This window comes from Phlebotomus argentipes, unplaced genomic scaffold (genome assembly GCF_947086385.1).
Source record: "Phlebotomus argentipes unplaced genomic scaffold, Phlebotomus argentipes genome assembly contig_27, whole genome shotgun sequence".
Classification (NCBI taxonomy): Eukaryota; Metazoa; Arthropoda; class Insecta; order Diptera; family Psychodidae; genus Phlebotomus; species Phlebotomus argentipes.
In genome coordinates, this window is record NW_026776200.1 from 17,136 (window position 1) to 36,924 (window position 19,789).

General features: G+C 47.9%; 6 protein-coding genes across 11 annotated transcripts; 3 read left to right on the top strand and 3 right to left on the bottom strand.

The window, feature by feature from the left end:
* Positions 1-94: 94 nt before the first annotated feature.
* On the bottom strand, positions 95-3,849 carry LOC132264529 (ubiquitin thioesterase trabid-like). The gene is made up of 5 exons (XM_059764766.1): positions 2,408-3,849; positions 2,101-2,345; positions 1,747-1,958; positions 886-1,034; positions 95-799 (listed from the first exon to the last, which is right to left on the bottom strand). Exons 1-5 carry the CDS (start codon positions 3,847-3,849, stop codon positions 721-723), a joined length of 2,127 nt encoding a protein of 708 aa, XP_059620749.1. The 3' UTR covers positions 95-720.
* A 781-nt stretch (positions 3,850-4,630) lies between these two features.
* Positions 4,631-5,428, top strand: LOC132264530 (ATP synthase subunit C lysine N-methyltransferase-like). The gene is made up of 3 exons (XM_059764767.1): positions 4,631-4,755; positions 4,816-5,016; positions 5,089-5,428. Exons 1-3 carry the CDS (start codon positions 4,689-4,691, stop codon positions 5,415-5,417), a joined length of 597 nt encoding a protein of 198 aa, XP_059620750.1. The 5' UTR covers positions 4,631-4,688; the 3' UTR covers positions 5,418-5,428.
* A 154-nt stretch (positions 5,429-5,582) lies between these two features.
* Positions 5,583-9,647, bottom strand: LOC132264526 (protein O-GlcNAcase-like). The gene is made up of 7 exons (XM_059764762.1): positions 9,397-9,647; positions 9,282-9,333; positions 8,605-9,214; positions 7,065-8,045; positions 6,502-6,982; positions 6,345-6,430; positions 5,583-6,280 (listed from the first exon to the last, which is right to left on the bottom strand). The coding sequence occupies exons 1-7, from the start codon at positions 9,470-9,472 to the stop codon at positions 5,588-5,590; spliced, it is 2,979 nt and encodes a 992-aa protein (XP_059620745.1). The 5' UTR covers positions 9,473-9,647; the 3' UTR covers positions 5,583-5,587.
* Positions 9,648-9,903: 256 nt separating this feature from the next.
* On the top strand, positions 9,904-11,494 carry LOC132264503 (uncharacterized). Its single transcript, XM_059764739.1, has 3 exons — positions 9,904-10,072; positions 10,144-10,489; positions 11,386-11,494. The coding sequence occupies exons 1-2, from the start codon at positions 9,934-9,936 to the stop codon at positions 10,473-10,475; spliced, it is 471 nt and encodes a 156-aa protein (XP_059620722.1). The 5' UTR covers positions 9,904-9,933; the 3' UTR covers positions 10,476-10,489; positions 11,386-11,494.
* LOC132264502 (sepiapterin reductase-like) lies at positions 10,488-11,353 on the top strand. The gene has a single exon (XM_059764738.1). The coding sequence runs from the start codon at positions 10,496-10,498 to the stop codon at positions 11,285-11,287; it is 792 nt and encodes a 263-aa protein (XP_059620721.1). The 5' UTR covers positions 10,488-10,495; the 3' UTR covers positions 11,288-11,353.
* Positions 11,495-12,689: 1,195 nt separating the features above from the next.
* Positions 12,690-19,764, bottom strand: LOC132264501 (mitochondrial Rho GTPase-like). Of its 6 annotated transcripts, none has more exons than XM_059764732.1 (8): positions 19,194-19,764; positions 18,921-19,129; positions 18,705-18,857; positions 16,792-17,580; positions 15,578-15,984; positions 15,293-15,331; positions 14,527-14,610; positions 12,690-13,373 (listed from the first exon to the last, which is right to left on the bottom strand). In XM_059764732.1, exons 1-8 carry the CDS (start codon positions 19,384-19,386, stop codon positions 13,232-13,234), a joined length of 2,016 nt encoding a protein of 671 aa, XP_059620715.1. In that variant the 5' UTR covers positions 19,387-19,764; the 3' UTR covers positions 12,690-13,231. The 6 variants fall into 6 exon arrangements, with proteins under 6 accessions (XP_059620715.1, XP_059620714.1, XP_059620717.1 ...); XM_059764731.1 differs by having other exon boundaries at positions 15,269-15,331; XM_059764734.1 differs by lacking the exon at positions 15,293-15,331.
* Positions 19,765-19,789: the final 25 nt, after the last annotated feature.

Sequence of the window (19,789 nt, forward strand, 5' to 3'; positions counted from 1 at the left end):
AATTTCTTATTCTCTCCATTCATAAAATTTTAAAAGCGAAAAACCCAGAAACAAAACTTAATAATCTTGGATTCAGTGTTTGCCTCTTTCCATGTTTTTTTTCTTAATCTTCTTTTTTAATTGTTATCTTTTTCACCTAAAATAATTCATTATAAGGTATGATTTATCACACAAATTTGTAGTTGTTTTTTTTCCTTTTCATATAATATATTCCTTTTAAGAATCATGTTTTCACCCCATTTTTTTTATTTCTTTTGAAAATATATAATTAATTAAATTGCAAGAATTAAGTAAAGATCTTCTTCGGGACTTCCTACCACACTTGTTTCTCCTTTTCATCACTATTTTACAAATACCTAGAGTTTTTTTTTATTTCTTTTAGCAATTTTCAAATTGATCATCTAAATATATATAATTTCGTTTATTCAATTTTTCCATTCATCTCTTTCTCATTTTCTTCTTTTTTTCTCTTTAAATTGATTATTGTTAAATATTTGGTTAAAACTTTTAAGTGGTGTTCAAATAAATTGATATTCTTTTGCAACATTTTACATCTTCTCCTCCTTCTTCTCTTTTTATATAATTTTCTCTCTTTCTCCCCCTTTCGTGACTACATTTAATATTATTTGCAATAATTAGCAATATATTCACCTTCGACAAGTAATTCATCGCAAGTAGATTCAATTCGCGAAAAAAGAAACGTATGAATTTAGCTATTTTCTACTCCTCATCCGTATCACCGTCACTCAAATATCCGGTAAGTTGTGGTCGGCGTGCAAATGGTGCGGAAATAACTTGCCTGCAAGGAAGAAAGAGAGAGAGAGAGAGGCGAAATGCCTTTTACACTTGCGGAACAAACAACAATTTATGCTCAAGAATAATTACGCAATTCTCCGATAGTGATTCAGCCATTCCTCGAGCATTTGGGCCACGAGCAGCGGACGCTTGTGGAGTCGCTGTTGCGCCACCATCAGGCCACCCTCCGTCATGCAGACATCCAGCCACTGTCGCATTATCGCCTCCTCCCGGCCCATCTGTAAGCGCACACGAAGTGGAGAGTGAGAAAATGCGAAAATGTCAATGAAACAGACTGAATTGCATGCAGATTAAGGATAAATATGCGTAGCTTTGGAGGTATCCTTAAAGAAATCTCTAATAATTAAAGAATCCCTAATATAATTCCCAGAACTTTAGACTTTATGAATTGTTTGTAGAGTAAGAAGTTTAATCGAAGTCAAAACGAGGTTATTTTTGGGTTTTTCAGCATGAAATCTAACCGAAATCTAACTCAAATCTAACTAATAACTTTTTAACTGAAGTTTTTAATACAAAATGTTAGTCGTTCAGTGAAAAATTGAGGTTATATTTGACTTTAGTGCTAGTTTTCATCACTAAAACTACCAGAATCGCAATTTCTACTGACAGAAAATGCGGAATTATGTTTAAAAGTGAAAATAATTTCATGTACAGCAAAATAATCTAATAGATATTTGTTCAAATTTCCCTGTGCATTTGTGTAAAAGTTTTCAAAGCAAACTTCAATTCTAGTTTCCATGGAAAAAGACATTTCACTACGTCACAGTTTCCAACAGCTTTTCATGCCCTTTCTGTATTAATAATGCTCCCCCAAACCACCACTCTGTAAAACACCCTCTAAACACCACCGCGAAATGCGCGTCACGACGGCCAAACACGTGGAAGACGGCGGCGGGAAAGGAAGGACACGTGCTGGCATTTGAGACTCACCTCAGCTTCTGTGAGAAAGTGAATTGGCAAGAGTTTCATTTCGCAATCCATCAGAGGCAGAAATGTCACATCCTCCGCATCATCACGCGCCCCGTCGATCCTTGAGTAGGGCTCAGTCGGCACGAGGGCACTGAAGTGTCCACGTGTGTATCCCAGCGAGATGGGTGACCGAATGCAGAAGCTTTGTTCCCACAAGAATGGCAAATAGAGTCCTGGCGAAAGGAAACACTCAATTACTCTCCACGCGCTCTAGAATCTCTCTCTCATTGTCTCTCTCTCTCTGTGCGACACTGCGGCGGAGCCTTGACATGCCAGAGAAGGGAGAGAATTGGGTCACGCAGCAGCCAAACTCACCCTCGAATCGAGCATATCCGATGTCTTCGCCCCGGAAACTCTTCACATACTTCACGCCATAGACAATGATGGGCCGCCTGAGGATGTGCGCCAGGGCGAAGATGTGCAGTTGCTCAAGCGACGAGCCCGGCTGACTGGCCAGCGACAGCAGACTGTTCCAATCCTCCTCCCACTGCGCCTCGGCGAGTGTGAAGTGCAGCAGTGACGCCTGAATCATCTCGTACTCCTTCCACCGCGGATAGAATCTGTCGAAGAGAGAGATTTTCTGGGTCAAAAGGCATCAATTTATGGCATTGGAGGCACTCACAAGTGTCCGCACTGGTGCAGACTGTCGGCGAGGGCGCGCCGGAGGACGTTGTCGCGGTCAAAGACACCCCATGTGGCCTGCATGGCGGAATCCAGGAGGCAATCGCCGGCGCTGCGATTCCACAGCACCATCAGTCGCGATCCGAGGCGCGCCGTGATCTCCAGCGACCAATTGAGCGCCGGCGGTGGATTCTCCAGCTGCTTCTGGGCATCGCGATCGAGGAGCTCATCGAAGAGCTGCTCCTGAATGGCCAGCGGCAGCTCCTCAATGTCAGCTGGCAGTGCAAAAGTCGCGTGTTCATTCACGTAGTGACAATTGAAAGCACCTTTGCGTATTCGCAGGAAGGCGGCAAAGTGCCGGCGGATGTCCGCCGCGAGATCTGGCGCCACATACGACGGCACCCGCTTGATGCCCGGCCCAGAGCCAGAGATCTGCGCCAGCAGCATCGGCAGCATCTCCTCGCGGTGGAAGCGAATCGCGAGGTGGATGAGCGTGTGGCCGACATCGAAGGCCGAGTTCCGATTCAGCAGCGTCACTTCGTTGATCGTGAGCGAGCGTCCGGGATTGCCGCCGCACGCCAAGTACGTCTCCACGGCGCCAATGTTGTTCTCCACAACGCCCATGCACGCGTTCAGCCAATTCCAGTCTGCCTGCCGCCGCAGCTGTCGCAGACGCCGCTCCTGGTGTGCGTCACAGTTGTTCGCCGCCTCCAGACAGCGCGCCTGGCCGCGCTTCCCACTGTTCACCACATTCGTGGCCACGCAGTTCTCCTCGGCGCTGAGATCGCGCTCTGGCGACGCGGGAAGGCCGCCGGGGGGCGTTTGCGGGGGCGCCAGAGTTGCCTGCGCCGCGTGTTCAGTCGGCGTGCTGGCCGGCTCCTTGCCGCGGCCGCACATGGAGCACTTGAGACTCTTGGGCCAGTTCTCGAAGGTGCAGCTGACGCAGAGCCACTTGGGCGCCAGCGCTTGCGCCTGCCGCCCCTCACTGGGACTCACGCGGGCCGCCGCCAGATTGGCCCTGGAGCCGGCGAGATTGGTGGCGGAGCCGAAGGGACTGGAGCGATTGCTGGCCATGAGATCGGGATCCGAGCGCCGGATGCTGAGCGCCTTCAGCTGCTCCTGCATGTTCTGCACGTCGGCGTCCCGCCTGGTGTGACACTGCGTGCAGCGCTGCGCCCTGGGCCAGTTCTGGTACGTGCACATGGCGCACAGCCACTTGCAGCGCGCCTCCGTGGACGGGCCGCCGGCGGCGCTGGTGAGATTGGAGTTGGACAGACTCAGCGCCGAGGACTCGATGAGCGCGGCGGCCGGCGGCGGCGAGGGGTTGAGCCGGAAGATGTCCTCGCTGAGGAGCGGCTTCTGCCCTTTGCACATCGTGCACTTGATGGCCGAGGGATAGTTGGCGTACGTGCAGTACTCGCAGACCCACTTCTCCGCCGACATGTCGCACATCGTGGCGTCCGGACGGCCCAGAGAGTCTTCCGGGTCTCACCTTCTCGGCCGACTTTCACTCGCTTCTTTGTGTCTCTGGCGAGGCGCTCAGGTGTGCTCTCTGGCTCTCTCTCTCTATCGCTCTCACTCTCTCTCTCGCTCTCTCGCGTTGCACTAGTGACGCTCCTGTGATGACTTTTCCTGCATTTTCCCACCACGAATTTCCCACTCGCACACCTGCAGGAGACGGAAAAAACCAAGGGAATTCTATTAGCGAAATCCCAGCAAAAGCCACTCAATCAATTGCGAAATGGGCGAGAGAGAGAGAGAAACACCACAAAGTGGAACAAACTTGGCAGATTTTCACTGGCGCTTTTCTTCCTCTGCCACATCAATTTCCCTTGATTTTCCCACACAAGCCACCACTCACGATCATCAGACACCCTTTCCCGCACCAACACCACCAGCACAGTGCCTTGGAAGATGGGAAAAACTCAATTTTCCCACAAACTCTCTCTCCCCAACTTTTTTTCGATTGGAAAAATGTCAAATTCCTCCTGTGCTTCTCACCTCCAATGGCGTTTTCACCCGCAATTTTTCAGCACTCTTCACCACCACCAGCTACACCATCTCGCGCCACCTCAGCTCAAAAACCCTGCTCGCACCTTCCCCGTGGCCACACGTGTGATTTTCACCCCTCGAAAAGCAAAACTAAAGTGATTTTTTGCCAATTTTCCGCAGAGTTTCTCGCGAGCCACCTAAAATAAAATAACACACCATTACGTCACAAAAGTCAGGCAGTTTGACAGTTCTTCCGGACGATCGGCCATAACCTCGCATTGCTGGTTGCAATGTCCCGGGAAACAGCGAAAAAGTCCTCGAATTCAGTGTCAGGGAAGATCCTGCTGGCCGTGACAGGTAGCTGAAGAGTCCTTCTACCCTTCCAGATTGTGTGATTGGTAAATCATTGCTTTGCAGGTGGTTTGGGAGTCGCCATAACATGCATCTCGATTCCCTTCGTGGCGCCTGCTTTCCGGAAAATCTGTTTACCTTACGTTCCAGCCACTCCTGCCCAGATCTCAAACGTCCTCACCGCTCTCCAGCGAGCTGGCGGTGTGGCAAAGCCCCCGAGGAATCTCCTGCTGGACATAGGATCCGGCGATGGAAGAATTGTCATAGGTTAGCAGGAATTGAACATGGATTTTCTGACAACAATTACACTTTTTATTCCCACAAATTTGATTTGATCAGCCGCTGCCCAGAATGGCTACAAGTCTCACGGTGTGGAGCTGAATAGGTGGCTGGTGCACTACTCGAGATTCTCCGCCGCCAGGGCGGGAGTGTGGCGCGATGTGTCGTTCTTCCGGCGCGATCTCTGGCGCTTCGGCATCTCTCAGTACAGTCACATCGTGATCTTCGGCGTGGATTGCATGATGGAGGAGCTGGAGCGGAAACTCCTGGCTGAGGCGCAGGACAAGTGCACAATCGTCGCCTGCAGATTCCCCTTTCCCACCCTGCGGCCGGCGCACACCATCGACGCGGGCATCGACAGTGTGTGGACATACACGATAGGAAGCTGAGAGCTAATCTTCTGTAGTGATTTAATTAAACATGTTAAATATAGTATCTCGTAAGATCACAATGCGTGGGTTAAAAGGGGGTGAAAATGGGGGGTAAAACGTAAAAAAAAGAGAGAAGAGAGAGGAGACGAATCGGATTGAGAGTGCGGCGGAGGAAGAAATGCAGAGAGTTAGAAGTTCCTGCCCAAGTAGATGCGCATGTTGTCCTGCAGGATCTCAGCGAAGCCCAGTTTGGTGTAGAACTGATGCATGTAGCGATCTGTGCGATTGATGCACACGTGCACGCCGAACGATCCGTTGGACCGAAAGGCGGCCAGAAGCACCGTGACGAGCCTCTTGGCCACTGACGGATCGTGCGTGAGTTGCTCCTTCAGCACGCAGCACGTCATCATCGACGGATAGCCGTTGAGCACCTCCTGCGGGCAGTCGTACTTGAAGTTGTGAAAGTGTGTGATCGTGTCCTTGGCCGTGGGCGTCAATTCCGGCGACTCCAGCAGCTCAATCGGATACTTGAGACACATGGCAGGCAACCAGCACATCTGCTGATTCTTGTAGAACACCTTGGCGTCCAGGGCGCCACAAATGTACCCAATCAGCCCCAGTGAGCCACACTCCATCACCATGCAGAACTCCGGATTGATGGTGATGAACGGCCCGACCAGGCGATCCGCCGGAATGCCCTGCAGATTCTCCGGGAACAGCTCCGAACAGTCCGATCCGTCGCGGCAGGTTTTGTGGCAGATTGAGTACACCGCCTCCTCGTCCGTGAACACGTACGGACGCACCGTGTAGAAGTTCGACGAGGGCGCGTCCGGGAGTTTGTACAGGAATAAATCATTGCCCGAGTCCACAGGCAGAAGTCTCTGCGGGAAGAAGATGAATTTTACCATCAAATCCCCACATTTACGACGCTCTCAAGACTCTCACCTGAAGATCAGCCGTTAATCCTCCGCGGAATACCCAGGGTTCCTGCTCGCCCGACATAAAAGTATCCTTCCATCCTTTGCTGAACCCTGAAAAGACAAGAAATCCTCAAATCTTCTGCCCAAAGCGCTAGAAATAGAAGAAATGCCAAGAATCTTACACGTATAACTGCCTTGCGTGTAGGAATTGATGTTGGACGGAAAGTGGGCGAGCGCCAGCCACTGGACGAAGGCATTCAGCAGCGCCACGATGCCCGCAATGTCCCACACGTACGAGTAGAGATCGTAGAGCAGCTCCTTGTTCACGCACACGCTGAACTTCTTGGCCAGCGCCAGAATTGACTGGCAGAGCGAGGCGAACTTCTCACTGCGCTGCAGCCACTCCTGCACTTCCGGCTTCACACTGGCGTCCGTCAAGGGCTTCTTCGGCGCGCCCAGCAGCACGCTGGCATTCGTCTTCAGCCAGTGGAACTCATTGAGTATCACCAGACCTTTGCTGCCGTGCTCGAATGGCAAGTAGAACAGATCACAGAGAAGACTCAGATCCTCATTGCTCAGCTCCTTGGCCACATCCTCACCCAGATCCACATTCGAGTTGAGCGAACCGTCAGAAGTCTCCACGTGCATGCTTCCGGAGCTCGTCTGGGGAAGAAAAGACAGACGGAAGGACGTAAGAAGATCATTACAATCTGACTAAGAATATATGAAGCCGACTGAGACTTACCGAGACACTCTCTGACATCACGACATCTTCCGAGGAGCTCTTCTGCTTCGGCGAGGAAGACAACACGCTGCTGCCACACTCCATTGGCTCTGTTGTGCTGTGCGGCGAGGGATTCTCATCGGCAATGGCCATCACCTCAGTTCCGGCCTCAGTCTCAGCCCCGGACGCCGACGGAAGCGCCTTGCCGTCCACCTTGTCCACCATGTCGTCCTTCTCCGTGATGTCCTCCACCTCAATCGGCTCGCTGATCTGCACCTTGGCCGCCACGTCGCTCTCCTTGTCCTCCTCCACGCTCTCCTTCAGCGCCATGATGGGCGCTTGGATGCACGGCACGGGAATCTTGTCCGGAATGGACAAATTCGAGACAATGGGATTCGGGATGGTGTCATTCGTGACAATCTTCTTCGCCGACACCAGCGAATTCATCACGACATTGGGCAGCGGCGGAATCGTCTCGCCGCCCGTCACCGTGCTGCACACCTCGGCCAACGCCTGCAGCTGCGTCGTGTTCACCTCCGGCACCTTCATCGTCTGCGTGCACGTGACAGTGGCCGTGGTGGACGTGGTGAGACTCATGCACGTGTTCACCGACGGGATGATGGGGATGATGGGCATGACCATCGTCACGGGCGGATGGGGCTTCGTGATGGGGCCCCACGCCTCCTTCTCCACCTGGAACTCCGGCAGCCACGCGCGGATGGCATTCTTGAGCGCCTCGCGCGGATGATAGATGTTCTTGGCCAGGCAATTGGGCGTCATCTCCTCGCCAAAGCCACCCTGATCGCCCTCAGTCTCTAGTTTGATGTCCGCCGATATTGCATTGTCGATGCTGGCCTCGGTTGTGCACTTGGACCAGTGCGCGAGCGTGTGAATGGCCACGGCGTTGGCGTGATACTCGCAATTGGGATTCGTCAGGACACCCTTGAGCAGTGGGATGAGCTTCGGCGATCGCCCAGAGTAGGGCCCGAGGAAGAGGCGCTTCTGCAAGGGAGAAAAACAGCAGAATAAAGTTAGAATTGTTACTAGAAGATCAGCGAAAACAGACGAAAACGCCATCTAGCGAGAGTAATCTGTTTTACACAGTTGCAGGCCATCTCTTTCCCATTCCAAAACACCAATTTTCTTGAAAATTGGACGAAAAACGGAGTTTTTGTGAATGTTTTTACTGCAAAATGCACAGAAAACTCTAATAACCCTAAAAATTAGGTAAAGCTGGGCTCTGACACAAATAATAGGTTCTAGAGTGTTGTAGGTCAGCTTATCTTCTCTCCAAACCACCATTACTTTTCAGGATCCGCCGAAAAATGGCGGCGCTTTGAGTGTTTTTAGTGCAAATCGAAAACTTATTATAAAAAATAGTCATTAAGACTGTTTAATAGACTTATTTCGATCTCGATATGTTCTAGAGAGTTGTAGGCCATGAAGTGACCTTTCCAAATTCATATCGTTTTTGGCAATCGGATAATTAGTTTAGAAGATATGAGGAGAATTGGGTTATTGACCTAGATTTCCCGGAATGGGAAGGGAATGAGATACTCACGCTGCAGTAATCATTGGCGTGGAGATTGTCCCAGATGACTGGCGGCCTGCGCAGCACCTCCGTGATCTCCTGAATGCCCTCCACGGTGAGGAACTTGGACACCACGCGTGGGCCCGTCCACAGGATCTCGATGTCCTGCGCCAGCTTGCCGCCCACGGTGTTTAAGTACTCCGAGCGCGTGACCGACGGCACGGCGCGCGAGCTGCAGTACTGCGTGGGGCAGAAGAGGAAGCGCGGACAGTTGAGATGGTTGAAGATCTCATTCGTCACGGACACCTGGGCGTGCGCGAAGCTCTGGAACACCTCCTTATCCGCCTTCGTCATCTCCGGCTCGATGTCGTCGAAGAGCAGCGCGAAGGCTTCGCAGCCGAACTGCGACACCTGCTCCAGCTTCCGCTTCAGCGTGGCCGTCTCCTTGGCATTGCTGTACGTCATGTCCAGGCCCGGCGACAGGGCGTAGTAGAAGTTGATCTCGTGCTCCTTGGCGGCCGCGATGAGGCTGCTCAGGTGATCCGCCTCCTCCACCGTGTACAGCTCCCGCCAGTACGCCCGGTGCTTGTAGTCGTCCTTCGGCGCGTACACGTAGGAGTTCATGCCCCACTTCTTCAGCCTGCGAGAGAAATTCCCCGTGATTAGAGGCAAAAAGATCAACAAAACAGCCAAAGCGCGCTTCTCACTTGGCAAACAAGTCCTTCCGCTGCTCCGTCGTCCACGGTCGCCCGTAGAAGCCTGCAAATACAACAAATTAATCACTGAAACTACCCATCAAGGTGGGATTCACAGCGGGATTACCTTCCACAACGCCACAAATGAATTGTTTCTCATTTTTCATGTTGAAATTCCCATCAACCGGCGCCTCATTGGCCATTATCTCGTCCGCTTTCACTCACACACCGATTCTATCACCTGTCCTTGCTTATGTACAATTACAGTTAACACTTTAGTGCACAATTCTTCACATATTCCATCTAATTCGAGGGCAGGTGAGAATATTTGTTGGATTGTTTTTATTTTTGGGCACTCGCACTAATCCGGAGGAAAATTCCACTAAATGTCTCAGTGACGCAGTCAATCGCTGTGCGTGAAGTTGGCTGCAAACGCGTGCTTCGGAGATATTCCGGAGGGTTGTTCGGAAAAGTGTGGAATTTTCCATGAATTCACAGAATTTCAACTAAAATTCCCATCAAGAATAACTTATCAGTCATCAAAGAGTGTCTTTAGTCCAATTTTGGTGATAATCATTGCATTTCTGAGGGAAAACAGGTGGAAACGAGACATTGCTGAGCTTCTCTCATTAGCGGATAGAGGCGCTGTTGGTCAGTTGTCAGAATGAATCCGTGGCTCGAATCTGAATCTCAGAAGAGCAGCGATTTCCAAAGCGATTCCACGGCCGACATTGGCTTCGAAGACAACTTCCAGCCCAAGAGTGAGCGTCTTCCAGACTCACAGGAGTACCTCGACAGACTAGGTGAGCGGTGGTTGGCTTCCCTCGCCGGGAAAATGCCACTGATTCCGGGTGTATTTTTGCCGTTTTTGCAGAGTCCAAGTTGAGGCGCATCAAGAAGGATCCCAACGTCCTGAGGCAGTTGGCGGAGAAGCGCGAAGCCTGCCTGCAGAGTCTACTCGTGGATTGTGGTGACGGAGTGCAGGCGAACAGGGAGATTGACCTGAATCTCGACGCTCCAGTGAATAGCACAGATTTCCGGGCTGCGCAGGAGATTGCCAGGTTTCTGCGTCCGGAACAGGCACTGTCGGTGGGTGAGGTGGTGCATCTGGTGAAGCACGATCAGCTGCAGGTGGAGAGTGAGGAGGAGGAGCAGCAGCAGCAGCCCAAGGAGGCCGAAGGCGAATCATCTGACGGAAGTCGCTAGAGAAGAACACACAGGTTAATATGTCCTCTTTGGCGGTGAATCTCAATCGGGTGGGCTTCCTGCTCGTCACCGGGGCGTCCAGGGGCATTGGCCAGACGATGGCCATTGAGTGTGCCAAGGAGATGAAGCCGGGCTCTCTTGTTCTCCTCCTGGCGCGCTCTGCCGCCGGCCTGGAGGACACCAGGCGCCAGATCTTGGCCCAGAATGATCGCCTGACCATCGTCACGGTGTCGGTGGATCTGACGGAGCCTTCGCGTGAGGAACTGGAGACTGTCGTGGCGAAGTCTCTCGCCAACAGTGCCAAGGAGTCCTTCGAGTTCGCCCTGGTGATCCACAATGTGGGCACTCTGGGCGACGTGACCAAGTGGAGTGTCGATCACAACTCCCAGGCCACGTGGCGCGAGCACTTCGCCATGAATGTCTTCTCCGTGGCCATTCTCAATGCCGTCTTCATGGCCAGCTTCCCGGAGACGCAGAAGATCGTGGTGAATGTGACTTCCTTGGCGGCTCTCGAGCCCTTCGCCAGCATGTCGCTGTACTGCAGCTCTCGCGCCGCCCGCGAGATGTACTTCCGCTGCCTGGCGGCGGAGAATCCCGGCGTGGTGGTGCTCAACTACTCTCCAGGTCCAGTGGACACGGACATGCAGACGGAGATCCGCACAAAGTCCACGGATGAGCAAGTCAAGAGCACCATGGCGAATCTCCACGTGGAGAATAAGCTCGTGACGCGCGAACAGACCACCCGGAAGTTCCTCCAGGTGCTGCGCGAGGGAAAATTCACGTCAGGCGCTCACGTGGACTACTTCGATTGAAAAGCCACTTAACATTCCCACACTTTTGTTGCAATGAATTTATTACGAATATATGATATTCCTATTGGCTCAAGAGCGTCTTTTATTAATCATTGCAGAGATTCTGGGCAGAGAAATGGATTCCGTCTTCGGCCAGACATTCATGTTCCTCACGAAACTCGCGTGGAACAGTCGCACGACGCTTCCGCTTCTCATCACTGCCTTCTTCATGGCCATGGACTTCCGTATGCAAGTGGAATTGGACCTTCATCTGCAGAATGACGTGAGTTTCCTCGCTTACTTTCGCCTTTCTCCAACCTTTCTCATAATTGAGTTGAAATGCGTGAAAATTGCATTACGTTCTTAACGAAATTGAGGGTGAAAATCTCATTTCCTTAAGACCGTCAATAACAAAACTTCCACTGACGGCTTGGCAATTGCAAAAGAAGTATCAAAAGCATTGTGTCAGCCCTCGATGGAGTTACTTGTTTTCTCATCGCCAGTCCTGACAGCTTCCACTTAAAATATGCCACAAATGTCTGCCTTGCTCGTCTTCGAATATGTTTTTCTGCTTCATAAATTTAAATTATGAGGATCATGTCCTAGCGCATCCTGGTAGGACACCCAGGGATATTCTTCAGCAGATACTGGCTGAAGTGGAAGTAACACCCTGTTTGCGCAGCTATTAGCCGCGTTGTTTGCTAGTAAGCTGGCTTTCAAGGCTTGCAGCGCATCCTGTGCCTTATCACTTGACTGGGCAGGTCTTCCTGCTCATCCACTTGAGAGTTTTCCTCCTCCTGAGCGTCTTTCACTCGAGATTCACTCGTAATCGTCGCCACTATTATAGCTTCAGATTAAACAACTTTGTTTCGCCGCCATATTTATTTCTGAGGCGGAGGACTTAGAATTGGGCTGCGTATATCTTCTTCTCTGTTTATAGCGCCAACTGGTGGCCAATTTATCGGACAATCGGGACAATCCCAATACAAGTTGCAAGTGACCTTATGATCGTCTGATATGAAGCAGACTTGAATTCTAGAGAATTCAATGGTCGCAATTTGTACAATTAGCTCAGGTGTTGTTTTAACGAACTATAAATTCGATTATCGCGAATTTTCATCATGCGCATTCTATGATCTTAATTGCCGAACGAATAATTGCATTAATCGCTGCTGCCACGCTAGAACTCTGAGTAAAATGTGTTCGACGATTGATTATCACGTCCTTTCTCTGTTATCTCAGCAGGCCGATCGTCCCGTTGAAGTCTACGATGAGGACGAAGAGAGCGGCTCATCTGACTATTACTACGAATCGACAACTGAGGTGGAATCCGACGAAGAAGCGGAAGTGATTCACATTCAGCGGATTTACTAACATTGGCGCAATCATTTTGTTGATATTCTCAATACTCCATTAAAATATAGTTTTATTCATCTCACAAATTGTGTCTTTATTTCATTTTCTTTCTCTCTCATCTAAATTCCAACTACAAATTCCTATCGATTGACTTAAAAAGAAATATAATAATAATAATGAAACATTATGAATGTGTGTCGCGATAAAACCCAAGAGAATGAAAAAAGCCTTTTTTTCCTTCTGTCTGGAAGTTGTGTGACGATTATTTTCTGGGAGAGAAATATTATTTACAACGCGCAAAAAATTTTTCGGAAAAAAAAGAGAAGTGTTGATAAAATCTACAAGACTTCAAAGATTTCTCTCACAAAAATACTTCAAGAAAAAGCTTCAAAGGGACACAATCTCTTCGCGACGCTACGCTAATTCTTTTTATCATTGAATGACTGACTACTTCGGCATTTTTTACTTCAAATTACTTAATCATTCTCCTCACTCTGGCCAGGAGAGTATCTCAATGGTATTTTTTTTTCTTGTCTTCTGCCTCAATTCAACACACAATTTCACAGTTCTTTCGCAGCGAAAAAAAGATTTACTCCATGTTTTTCCACTTCACCGCGCTCCGTAGGTCGTCGTGTTCCTCTGGAAGGCCCTGACCACGTACCATCCGACCACAGTGATCGCCGCGATGCCCAGGCCGGCCTTCCACCACACCAGCGGATCTCCGGGCGTCAGGCCGAAGTGCTTCAAGTGTCTGGATTGTGAGAGAAAACGCCCATTAGAGCCCAATGGAAAGCGGCGCTTCATTCACACACGCCCAAAAACAATCACACAATGCAAGAGGAAAAGTGCTGAGAAAATACACTTGGACAAAAAGTGTTGTTAGCGGATTTTTTTTCTACGTGAATTCAGCCGGATTATTATACAAAGCATTCCTCGCGCGTCTCTCTGACACCGTCGAAGAATTTCTTTCATGCACAATTAATCATTTTGCCTTTTTTTACTGCATTCTTTGCATCTCAACAAAGCTACTAATAAAGACTGGCAATTAAACACAAGACATTCATTAACAATCTGCAACATTTACACTCAGTTTTACTACATAATTATAGGAGAGAGCAAGGCTTTTATGAATCCTGCCGCTTAAGGAATTAATCCTTAAAGCGAAACTTTTTTTTATTAGTTAAGAAACCTTTGAAATATTCACAAGAGATTTTGATCGACATAAAATCAAAAAGTGAATCGAAAACTATGAAAAGTTGAATTTTTTCATAGTTTTTAATAGATTTACGGTTTTTTTAAAAATGTTTATTGATTTTTAATAAGAATATAAAAAAATTTTCTTAATTTCTCGATTTAAGATCTCATAAAAATATTTTTAAAATGAAAAAAGTTAGATTTCCAATTTTTTTTTTTTAAATCTCGAAGACTATTTAAATTTTCATCTTTTTCCCCTGAAAAGTTACGAAATTTGAACTTTTCATACTTTTCGATTCACTCATCAAAATATTGATCCTAATCTAGAGTTGAAATGTTAGCGAAAAGACAAACAAGAAAGGTTATCAAGAAAGTCAAGAAGGCTTAATTTTTCTTAAGAAATTGCGATTAATTTAATTTCGTCATAAGTTTGAATGAAAAAAGAGTTGATCAATCAAAATATCCGCATTTTGAGATCAAAACAATCAATTATAATCCCGAAAACATTTTCAAAAATGCCCAGCTCTTCTCTACAAGTTTTCCCATTTATTTTTACTCACTAAACTAACCCCAAAAAAGTGCTGACTAACAAATCAAAATGATCGTGCGAAAGTGCAAAAATCTAGTGCAAAACGCCGAATAAAGAGAAGTCAAGAAAATATGTGTGAAAAGACGAAAGAAACGGAGAGAAATTGAATGAAATTCTCAACCTGTTGACATTGAAAGGTTGGGACCAAGAAGACATCTGAGTGTTGGGACTCATGAAAAGGAAATTCACGACGCGTCGAATTGGACTGAAAGTACAGAAATTTTTTCATCGACTCACTTTTGCATCAAAATTTCATCTTCTTCTTCTTCTTTTACATAATTTCAGCTAAGCTTTTTTGAAGGAAAAAAAAAGAAATAAATGTAAAATGAAACAAAAAATCGAATGAGTGAAAAATCTACGTGATTTTGTGGCTGAATCAATTTTTTTTCTACCTACAATATTAATTAATCTCAACTAGAATTCATTTGAAATGCTAATTTTTCTTCTTCTAAATAAAGTATGGGAAATTTTTCAGTTATACGTTAAATGAAAATTCAAATTTTGACGTTAATTTATTGTCCGAATCGTCCGAATTGTTACGAAAGCAGCCGAGAAATGACATTAGATCAATTTTTCAAGCATTTTCTGTCAAATAATGTTTTTTTTTTTAACACAAACATCAATTATTTCGCATGATTATTTACACAGGATGTACAAAGAAAACTTATATTAATTTGTGAGTTTTAATGCAAAGCTCTGTTAAAAAGAAAAATCCTTTAATGTGTGGATTTCGCGTGCGATTTTTCGACTCTTCAAACTCAAAGGAAGAAAAGAATCAAAATAAAAAGAGAGAAATTACTGATTTTGCTCGCAGCATTATTAATTATTATTTTGCACAAATAGTTAATTGAAGCTGAACTTACGTGGTCTCCCACAGCTGTACCAACCTGTGCTTGTAAAAGAGGATCCAAGCCGCTTGGAAGCGACTGTTTTTTGTTTTCGTAGATATTTAAATACATTTTCATCATACAAAACATATTGTTTTTTTCCCCCGAACGAGTGTGCGTGTGATCAAGAAGATAAATACAATAATAACGTTAGAGAAAGAGTGCTTCAAATGTCCCACTTTTCTCCCTCTTTACAAATATATTATCCTCTAAAAGTGGATTAATGTTCAATTTCCCATCGCAAAAAAACCCCCAGAAAAAGAACAAAGAAAAGAAAATACTCACGGAAAAGCCGCCATTGTGGCCAATTTGGTGAAGAGATCCTTCTTATTGTCCCTCAGACTGAAGATTTGCGGTGGCAATATTTTGTACTTGCTGCAGAACTCCGTGGGCTGCAGCAGATAATTCTGAGGCACTTCCAGGAGGTCACCCTTCGTGCCGACAATCAAGACGGGTATTTTGCTCTCGGCAAAGTACTTGATGTAGATCCGGGCGATGTACTCGAACGAGTTGGGATTGCTAATATCATAGACTAGACAGGAAACATCACAGTGAACCTCATTCGGCTGGAGCGGATCCAGTGCCTGCCTCACATCGATGTCGCGCAGCACCAGATGCTTCTCCTGCCCATAAACCTGCACAACATTGATGCAGTGCTGAACGCCGCCGCGCAGGTCCTTCTCACTGATCTTCTGCAAAAGAGGCAAGAAGAGGTGGAAATTTGGCCTTTTCCAACACAATTTCAGGGGAAAAATGGGTAAAATCGACAGTCTGGGACTAATTAGGCCCATTTTCGCTTAAAATCATATTAAAAATGGGAAATTGGAAACTATATTTGATTCGGATTTTTAAAACACATTAAAAAGTGGATAAAATATCAAACATATCGGCAGAGGTCAATCGAAAACTATGAAAAAAGTCAGAAACACAATTTTTCAAGAGATTGAATTGAAATTTGAACGTTAATTTTGCTTCGAAATTCGCCAAATTTACTTCCAAAACACTTTCTAATCATTCATTTAAGCGATTTAAGCGCTATTATTGCTCTGAAAAAATTACTTTGTTAATATTCTAGTTGTTTTTTTTTATATTTCTTGGAATTCTTGGCAAAATTAATAGAAAAACTCGAAGAACTGAAAATATTACATCCCAAAGTTGATTTGCGTGAACATTTTACGTGAAAAAATGAAAAGATATGAGAAAGATTCAGTCAAAGTCTAACAAATATTAAGAGGAAAATTCTAAAAATCTAAAATTAATTCTCAAAGAAGCTTTTCATGCGAATGTTTGCAATTTGAGACGATTTTGGAAGCAAAAATGTACGGCGTAAATGATGAATAAAATGACTTTTTATTAGTTTCACGCCGAAAAGCATGAAATTTTCGATGGAAACCCGATTTTTCAAATTGGACTAAAAATCATTCAAATCATATAATTAAAGCCGGAATTATGGCATAAAATCAAGGGTCAGGAAGGTCCTTAACCGGACGCCAACTCACCTTCATGTCATCGTAGATGAAGGCACGACAGAGCGCCGTCTTGCCGGCGCCCTTCTGCCCAATCACGTGGCACACGTAAACCGATCGGCTGCTCTGCTTCTTGGCAAAGTCCAGTCGCCGCTCGCGCGTCACGTGGATGGCCGACAGCTGTGACTCATTCTCGTGCACATTGAAGCCCAGCCACGCGAGATACTCCAGCGTCTTGGGCAGATCGACGAGCGTCATCAGCGCCCATCGCGAGATCCAGCCGTGCAGCGTCAAATGGCCGTTCTCGTTGGTCGACACCGTCCACTTGATGTCCGACATCCACGGCGGACTTGGGCAGGCGCTGAACAAGTTCCGGAACTCCTCTGGCGACAGCGCGCCGTCGCCGTCGCGATCGCTGCGCTCGAACAGCGCCGTGAGGAACTGCTGGCCGCGGTGCGACAGCTCCGTGCTGCTGCCCGGCGGCACCTTCACCGCCGGATGCAAGTACTCACCGGACATCTGCAGGTGCTCGTTGTAGCCGAAGCGGCGCAGCACGGCCCACGTGGTCTCGTTGCGGCCGCGCTGGATGAAGAGGCAGTGCAGGAAGAGGAAGCCCTTGAGCGTCACGGCGTCGTGGCGGATGCCGTCGGGGATGTTCTTGATCAGCACCGCCTTCACCTCGTCCAGCACCTGCGGCTGCAGCGGCGCATTGAAGCAGCGCCGCTGGAAGTGATTGAGCTCGTAGTCGTTGAGCAGTCCGTCGCCGTCGATGTCGCACACCTTGAAGATCCGCACCAGCGCCTTCTTGCACTCATTCGTCAGCTGCAGAGGCGATGCAGACGATAAGAAAATTAACACTTCAGAGACTATTAAACAGGCTAATGAGAAATTCGCTTCAGTGTTACTTGAAATGTTATGCAATGCAAATTCTGCACACATAAAACGCGTAAAACATTTTAGCTTCTTTACAGTATTTCTTAGACGGTAAAAAACGGATGTCGGTATTTTTTTTACTACGTAAAATTAGAGTGTAAAAATAGTTAAATTTTGGAAAGTGTCCATTTTGAAAAGTTTTGTTTTCCACTGCATATTTTCCAAGGTTCTCATCCGATTGCTAAAATCGGTACGGATTTAGAAAGGTCACTCGATGGCCTACAACTTTCTTGAACATGACAAAATCGAAAAATGACTCTCAAATAGTCTTAATGACTAATTTTTACAATAAGTTTTGGTTTAGTGCATTTGCACTAAAAAACACTGAAAGTACCGCCATCTTCCGGTGAATCCTAAAGAGCAATGGCGGTTTGGAAACAAGAAAAGCTGACCTACAACTCTCTAGACCATTTCATTCGTGTCAGAGTTCAGTTTCACCTAATTTGTAGGGCTTTTCTATGCATTTTGCAGTAAAAACATTCATAGTGACCCCGTTTTTCGTCAGATTTTCATGAAAATTGACGTTTTGCAATAGGCAAAAGACGGCCTACAACTCTGTGGAACACACCACTTCCGCCAGATGGCGTTTTGACGTACTTTTCGATAGAAATTTAGCCAAATATGTGGAGTTTCTCTCATTTTTACACATTTTTCACACAAAGGACAATAAAGAAGAATCTGTGAACAGTGAGAAACGCTGCTTCTTCGCCCCCTTCGTGTGACTACGCCACTGTGAGAAATTAATTACATCGTGTGAGGAAGAAGAAGGCTTCTGAAGTGAAGACTTTCCTTGGATTGTATCCAAGATTTTCTGGTGCATCAGAAAATGCGGGAAAAGCCACTTGAAGTGCGTGCAAAATTACATTTTCTACCAATTCTAATGTGTGTGCAATAATTCAGCTGCAGAATATGTAATGGAGATTAATTGTGAGCAAGGGAAAGACGCTGTTCTTGCGATGGTTCTTGCAAGACCAACGCGGAATTGCGAAATAAGAAATGGTTTTTCAACTCACGTCTTGCTCCTCTGTGCTGTACAGCGGCGCCGTGGGATGCAGCACGGCCTTCTGTGCGTAGTAGAACATCTCGGAGATGTTCTGCAGCGTCTTGGCGGAGCACTCCACGCAGCTCTCCACCTCCGGATACTCCTCCATGATCGAGAGCACTTGCTGAAGGGCGGAAAAGAAGACTTTCAGCGTGTGTTACGTAAGACAGGCGCGCGGGGAACTCACGTCGATGGTGGAGAAGTCCACCAGGTCCACCTTGTTGCCCACCAGCACCACCGGCTTGCGCTGATCCATGGGCATGCTGTCGCGGATGAGCGGCAGCCAGTGCGACGCGATGCGCTCGATGGTGCTGTCGTCCTCGACCGAGTACACGATGCACACCACGGAAGCGCGCGCGATCTCCTCCGTCAGCGCGTCGTCTGCCTGCTCGGCGGCTGCAAGAGGGCGGGCGGCGTCAGGCGACCGTGCAGGGAGAGAGGGAAGCACGTGCGGACTCACCTGAGTAGTCCACGATGTTCGTGGGCACCTGTTCGGGCGTCACGTCGGCCGGAATGGTGATCTCCTCCGCCTTGGCGGGCACATCCTCGGGGAACTCCTCACTCACCAGCGACAGGATGAGTGACGTCTTGCCCACGCCCTGATCCCCCACCAGCAGGATCCGCACCAGCCGCGAGTTGCTCCACGCCACCATTCTCCTCACTCACACACTCAGTGTCTCTCTCACCCCCCCCCGGAAAACTACCCTGCGGGAGTCCCCGCGACAGTGGCGCCACGCCGGCCCCACACACACTCACTCACGCACCCGGAATTGACTCTCTCCCCCCCGCGGGAGTCTCGCGAAAAGCGCCCACTTGTGAAAAAGCCACACACACACGTCAATTGCGCACTTTTCTCCGGTGGAAAAACTCCTCTGCACACCAATGAAATGTCACTCACTCAGCATCAGCGCCTCACATTGATCACTCCTGGGCTGCTATCACAGCGATTCTCAGCACTTTTCCTCGCCCCCAGCTGCGATTCCCTGTCTCCGTCGCGCAGACACACGAGCGCCCCTGAGATTTCTCGGTTCAGTTTGACAGATTGACAGCCGAAAA